Genomic DNA, 7,235 nt, shown 5'->3' on the forward strand with positions numbered 1-7,235 from the left:
TTAACTACATGTTCTCAATGGTTCAGTCCCTCTCCCCTGAACGATTTCCTCTGCACCCCATAATCGAACAACAGTTCCCCCCCCAACATTAATCCTGTTCAGGGCCAAAAGCAAAATAACATCCTGTCCCCCGACGGCTGGGCTGTACAGTCTTGGCCGGAGGTTGGCCTTCTTATGGGAATGATTAATCAGCCGGCCAAAAGGCTGTATGCCCGGGTGACAGGCACACTCAGACTTATGGCTGTTCCGGAAGAAGAACATGTAGCCAGATTCTTCTTCCTTCGTCGATGAGTGAATCCGCTGGCCCTCAGTGGCTGTGACTACCGGCCCGTGGTAGTCACACACCACCTCACCAGCCTGGAACTGCCGGGTGGCGCAGACTCCCTTCCCCTTCCCCGCAATGTCCATCACCACAAGTCCCTTCCACTTCTGGTTGTGGATGAGCTCCTGGATGTGGCTAGAGTCCACGGCAGTGTCCACCGAACCCACTGGTCTCCAGTCCTTCAGAACGCTGGCCGCGCTGGGAACGTTACTTTTCCAGCCTTGGTTCCTGATCCAAGCGTCGACCCGGGACTCAGTGGGCTGCCGTCTGCCAAAGTGTGCTGTCAAGAACAAAGTAAATTGTTGTTAGTTAAGAAGCCTATGTAGATAGGACCGTTTCACAGTAAAAAATGTCATTAGTGCTACAAACAATACTCACACAAGACATGCCGTACGCGCATCCTCATCTGGGCCTTCAGCCAGCGATCATAGAGCTGCCGCTGAAACCGGCCCGACGTCTGCGAGCGTGCTGTCTTGTCTGGGATGTCGCCATCCAGGGTCACGGGGTGGGTCCGAAGGAGCTGATCGAACGCTGCCTGGACATCCATCTGTTGGTTGGATGCCAGGGCAGCATCCCGTGCGGCACCACGGGCAGAACAGCTGGGTCCTTCCTCTGCGGAGTCAGCGCTGAGATAAATATAAAAATAAAAAAAATGAAAAAAAAAAACCCCACAAACGTTTAAGGTTAGTGTTCAGTGGTGAGGGCTTTGGTTGTGTGTCTTGATGTTGGTAAGTGTGTTGACAAACAGAAAACATGCCTACCTTGAGTCACCTGCCAGCTTCTTCAGCAGCTTACTGGCCAGCACCACATTCCGCGACTGCTTCATCCGGTAGTGCTCGTCAGCCGTCGCAGTGGAATGAGTGAGGTAATCGGCCACCAAGGACTTGTCTTGGTCCGTCAAGTCAGATGCACCGAGAGGCTTGCCTGTGTCTTCTTGCACACGGGGCAGAGCAGGAAATGCCTGTTGGAAGTACTGCGGATAAAAAAAAAACAATTAACAGTTTTATGTAACAGTCAAGGAAGTGTTACTTAAGATTAGATTTAATTCATGATTTTCAGGACCCATTCCAGTCATCATCATCAACATTGTTCATTCCTCAGTGGTTTGGATAAATAACATTTGCATATCTATTGTCATCCTGATGGGTCCCAGACTGAGAAAAGTAATTAGTAAACTACATGATCACAACTACTGAAACATGTTTACTAATTAGTTACATTTATATCAAGAAATATAAGCCCTTTGTGAACACTGCAAATAAAAAAAATGGTATTCTACACTTTAATACTCCTTACTACTAATTTAAAGATAATTAGTATAAAATACATTTTATTTGTATTGCACTTTATATTTCAGCAATCTCAAAAGTGCTACAGAGCAAAAAATAAAGAGATAAAACAGGAGAATCGATAAAGTACCTTAACAAAATGTCTTACGAAAAAGATGAGTTTTTAGTAATTAAAAAAAGTTGCTTCGAAATATTGTTTTACTTTTGTAGTGGATGCAATTTAAGTTTTAACAATAGTAGTCAGTTTAAGAGACTTAAGCACAGTGTCAGTAAACTACATACAAGGATGAACAAGTTATCCACAGTTTCTACACATTCAAATGCAATAATAAATTGATCACAACTTACGCCTTGGAAGCCATTCTTGACGAGTTGTTCGACAAAAGATGAAACCTTGAGCAGAATCTGGAGCTCTTGTCTCGCTGGAAGCAGAGGTAGAGTAACTGTACATGCGGAGGTCTCCTCTTAATATACCATTCTGACCGCGTCCCCTCCCCCTCGTAGCCCCGCCCACCCCAGTGTCATTCTGAGGGACACTTTGAAAGACAATTTGAAAAAAATGTAACTTTTAAAAAGGATAAGAACTGAATTTATATTTCTAAATAAAGTGATAAATCGATAGTGCAGTTCTAAAACTTCTGCACCAATTCGCCACCACACCACAAATATATAGTGTATGCTATAATATAATTTACCCAAACAACAGATCCCTTATGTTGCTTGCTCATATACATTTGATTTGTGTCTGCGTTTGCCATTTCAAGACTCTTGGCTGACTTTAATATAAGCTATTGGAGCTGTAATAATTTCCGTTTTACAATACCTTGATTAATGTGGAAGATCGTAATTTAACATACATAGGATGATAATAAAGAATGTTTGCTTTCTTATGCGTCGGTCACGCTAAGCAACCGCAACGCCCCGCATACCATCGGAAAGCTACAGCGATTCTGAGCAATTGTAGCGGAGAAATTTCGCCCCGCCTTGGTAGGGGAAAACTGGCGATTATTCCACCCAGGGAGACTAAGTAATGAGAGGATCTGAGTCCCTCACCCCGAGTTCTTTTAGTCCCAGTATTTGCGTGTGCAAATATGTTTTACCCGTCCTGCTGCGGGAGGGTGTTGGAAGGCAGGTTCAGGGGACAAAAATGGACACGGTGGCACCCTGAAGTATATACGTTTTCGGCCGGGTACCGATATAATCTGCCGACAACCCTGCACTCCCAAAACCTAGCACGTCGGGTGCGACGCCCCTACCCCCGGGTAGTTACACAATGTTTGAACGCATAAACCACCCTAAACACAAACGAGTGATTTATTGTAAACGGAAAGGTCGCTTCTCTTTCCGCTGTCCTCCAACCTTAAACAGCAAGCTATAAAACGGACGGCATGAAAGAAAATACTTCAGGCCACAGAGCTGAATTAGGCCCCGATGACGCAGAGGAAATTGAATAATTCAAACATCCCCTTTTTTTAGCAATTCACCAATTTGTCCCGTTGTCATCAATAACAGAAAAAGACAGATTTAACTCAAAACGGGGGGAAAAAAAGAAAGAAAACATCTCAGGGTTACACAGCAAAGCATAGCACAATACCAATCGTCATTCACCTATTCAAAATACAGCGCGTAAATGACATTAAACAAACACTTCGACTGCGCTTAATTACATCCAACACACACTTATGCATACAATTGTCCAGATCTGCAACTTTGCCGAGACCTTTGCCCGATTGAGGAGAGTGAAGAAAAGGAGCAGGTTTACCAGTCAACGACGGAATGGGTCGAGATGAGTTGTAGGGGGAGGCCTCTGTATGGCAGGGTCACTCACTCGCGCTGCATCCGAGGTCGAAATCGCCCGCGTATACGCCCGTGTAACACAGCTCCGGGGCCCTGGATCTCAAAACCGGCGCGCGCTGCCTCCATTTAAGCACCGCTAATCCGGGTGCCCTCCTCCACGATATTCCCCAGCTCCTTCAGTTCCACCGGATGCCAGGACACGACTTAGACTCCCGAAGATGCCACTCGTCATACCCGCTGTCGTCGACACCACTCAAACAGCCCCTCCGCGTCTCTGTCTTCCGCTGCAGACCGAGATGGCGTCCGGCGTATGCACACCAGGCTGCCCGCCACGCTCTCCGCTTGGGATGGCGCAGCCCCAATAATCCCCAACTCCAACACAAAGAAAAAAAACAACAGACTTTCGTCCTGCCAAAACGAAGCCGCGCTCCAACTATACTAGCCGCGATTCCTTGTAAAAAAAAAAAACTTCACGCGACTCTGCTTCCACTTCGCCCAACCGACCTTTTTTTTTTTTTTACCGCTCCCCTCACTACCAGAGACTCGCCCAGCAACGCTACTCATTAGATAGGCTAAGGCATAACCGCATGATCCACCGAGCCCAGAGACTAGCAGGAAAACTTTAAAATAAAAGCCACGGATCTTTATATCCGCTACACAATATTGGCAGTATGATCCAATTTCGATTTCGCCGTATTTACCCTGAAATTTCTGCCTGAAATTTCTGCACGAATTCGCCACCACACCACATATATATAGTATACTATAATATAATTTACCCAAACAACAGATCCCTTATGTTGCTTGCTCATATACATTTAATTTCTGTCTGTCTTTGCCATTTCAAAACCATGTTGTGACTCTTGGGTGACTTTAATATAAGCTATTGGAGCTGTAATAATTTACGTTTTACACTCTCTTGATTAATGTGGAAGATCGTAATTTAAAATACATAGGATGATAATAAAGAATGTTTGCTTTCTTATTTGTCGGTCGCGGTAAGCAACTGCAACGCCCCGCATACCCATCGGACAGCTACAGCGATTCTGAGCAATATTGCCAGTATGATCCAATTTCGATTTCGCCGTTTTGACCCTGAAATTTCTGCCTGAATTTGCCCCCCCTCCCCGCCGCCTTGCTCTAACCCACTCTCGCACTCGCTCACTATTTGGAGCGAGCCAGCCTTAAAGGGCCCAGATCGCATTACTGATGGTACCATATATTGTTCTAATCCGTACTGTTGTGACACAGACATGACATACAGTGACTACTAATATTAGCAGGATATGCTCAATGTATAATGTTCCGAATATTTTGGTATATTGCTCGGCATTACTGGTTCTTTAATACATTTATTTGAGTCACTCTGTTTACGTGACCTGATGTTTACGTGATCTCAGCCTAATTGTTACGTTGGCAGATTGTTGGGGGATGGGTAGCCCTGCATGTGCATCGCAGAGAAGTGCAAAACAGCAATCAAGGAAACAATAGCCCTAGGCTGGCAAGCCCAATCCAGGTATTTGTCCCCTCATGTCAGAAGCTGATGTTAACGGATTGAGTAACTGACCTGCTTGATTCAAATGCTGATGACTCCCAGGCTGAGGAATTTGTAACTAAATAGTTGGATTAAAAATATTTGCATCATTGTAATTTGCTCACAACTACAGCTAACTTGCCTGTGTGGCCTGTTCCCTGTCCCTTGTTTTCTTCTGCTTATCACTTACTTTTAGTTGAATTTCCAATTGTCATCTCCATTGTTTAGTGCTCAATGTCTTTGATAAATAACATCATATATATAATATGTCTAATATAAGTTTAATAACTTTATAATTTAAGTTAGGACAAGCTTAATACTAATTGTATATTGAGGGAATAATTAATAAAATAAAGGGAATGATTCTATAATGCTGTAACTAATCAAAACGAGAACTGACTGGCGTGCCGGCAAGGCAAGGCTACCTATTCGGAACAGATAGGGAGGGCGACAGAGAATATCAGCGGCCCCTACTTATCTTTTAGCCTTCCAGAAGGACAACTACAGTACGAGCCGGCTGGAATCACACATGTGGTTGTCACGTACACGGAAGGTACCGAGAAGGGGGGGGGGGGGGATACCCAAAGGGCTTTAAAAGGGATACAGCTGACACATATGGCAGAGCCTCCTCCTGTACATGCTGAATGTATGTCAGACGGCCGCTCCCTGATTATAATCAGTCAAGACAATAAACCGGTGATTTGCAACTTCTCCCCGTGTCAGCTGTGAATCTCTTCTCATCCACGAAGTCGGTGGAGACGCCGTGCTCCAACAATTTGAGGGCTCGTCCGGGATCCCCAGGAGATTCGCAGGATTCGGCTAAGGGGTGACGCGGCCTACTTGGACACAGAGAACTGCGAGGCGCCGACTAGAAGAGGTATGCAGAGCCTGTTATATCAAAATCTGCACATTGGATATGTCAAATTGAGCAATTTGAAGTGTCCAGGGGCCCGTCGGTAAATTAAGACGGAGGAGAGGTTGCACGCACTGTGTTTATATAATATATTGGGTATGTCTATGTATTGTGTATGCATTGTGTCCAGGTATCGTGCGCAGAGAAATAGAACCTTAAGGAGCAGAGGGCACGGGACCCCCGCAGGGAAATAGAATTTTAAGGAGCAGGCAGGGAAATAGGACCTTAGGGAGCGGAGGGTACGAGACCCCCGCATTGTCTTTGGTGTGGCAACCCCACTATTTGCTGACGAGCGGTAGAAAAGCTGGGTCAGAATCCCGGGGAATTCAAGACCCCCGAATGCTAGATTGGCCAGAGGGAATAAGGTCCCCCTCTCTAAAACAGGTTGGAGTCTCGAGACGAGGAGTCTCAAAGCTATTTGTGTGTTGTGCTGAGTTGTGGGTGAGCAGGGTTGTGGGTTCTTCCTGTTCAGGGTGCTCGCCGCTCGCTCTCTGTTGGTCGAGCTGCCCGTGGCTCTGCTGTCACTGCTTGCGGTCTTACAGTTTGTCAGACCCGAAGGGGAGTTCTCAGCAATTGGATGCCCAAAAGCGTGCCAGCCCGGCCACACCTGCTGACTCAGTACGGGCAGGGCCGACGGGTACCTCGGGCGTTCATTACAACTGCCGAGCAGGACCTCGCCTAGGGTGAGTTCTAAGAACACCCCTAGCTTGGACTCTCGGGAGGGTGGGTGATGCCTGAAGGCTATTTTGCTGGCCTTGGTCGAGTCAGAACACCGGTAGTGCGGCCGATAAGCTGACTCCCACCTGGGTTGTCTCAGTTGTGCGTACAGAACACCCCCTTCCAAGTTGACATTGCTGGGGATCGGGGGGGTTTCGGCTGGGAGCGGGCCTGTTTGACTGGGATTGGGCTTGTGTGACGTGCCCTGTTCATGGGGGACACAACAGTGAGCTGCTCTGAATATAGTCTTATTATTTTAGAAGTTGTTGATTTATGTATTGGTGGTGTTTGTTGGTAGGACATTCGACTAGGATAAGGAGGTGTACTAAGTGTGGGTGGCTGAACCCACATCCGGAGGCAGAAGGGCTGTTAGACAAGGGATCAAAACAGTCAGGACTGATTAAAGATGGACCGCGAGTTTGAGCGGGAGCTAGATGATGGGGGATGGGCGCCCCCGGAAAATACAGTGTGGAAGCCACTAGTAAAGCAGATCCAGGTGGTGAAGGAAGCTATAGAAGGGGCAAGTGGTGAAGGAGATAAAGAGAAGGAGGTAGCTGATGCCGGGGAGCGTATGTGTGGGGCGGTTTGAAGCGCCGGGTGTCGAGTAGAGGATAAGCGCTCACTGGGAGAATTACTGTGGAAAAAGGAGAGAGAGCATGCTAG

At 46.7% G+C, this 7,235-nt stretch overlaps 1 protein-coding gene across 1 annotated transcript; it reads right to left on the reverse strand.

Annotated features, from left to right (window-relative positions):
• LOC140582746 (uncharacterized) lies at window positions 1-6,509 on the reverse strand. The gene is made up of 5 exons (XM_072707059.1): window positions 6,497-6,509; window positions 1,960-2,033; window positions 1,084-1,295; window positions 701-948; window positions 1-602 (listed from the first exon to the last, which is right to left on the reverse strand). Exons 1-5 carry the CDS (start codon window positions 6,507-6,509, stop codon window positions 1-3), a joined length of 1,149 nt encoding a protein of 382 aa, XP_072563160.1.
• Between the last annotated feature and the right edge of the window lie 726 nt (window positions 6,510-7,235).

Source organism: Paramormyrops kingsleyae, chromosome 25, assembly GCF_048594095.1.
Source record: "Paramormyrops kingsleyae isolate MSU_618 chromosome 25, PKINGS_0.4, whole genome shotgun sequence".
NCBI classification, from domain to species: domain Eukaryota; kingdom Metazoa; phylum Chordata; class Actinopteri; order Osteoglossiformes; family Mormyridae; genus Paramormyrops; species Paramormyrops kingsleyae.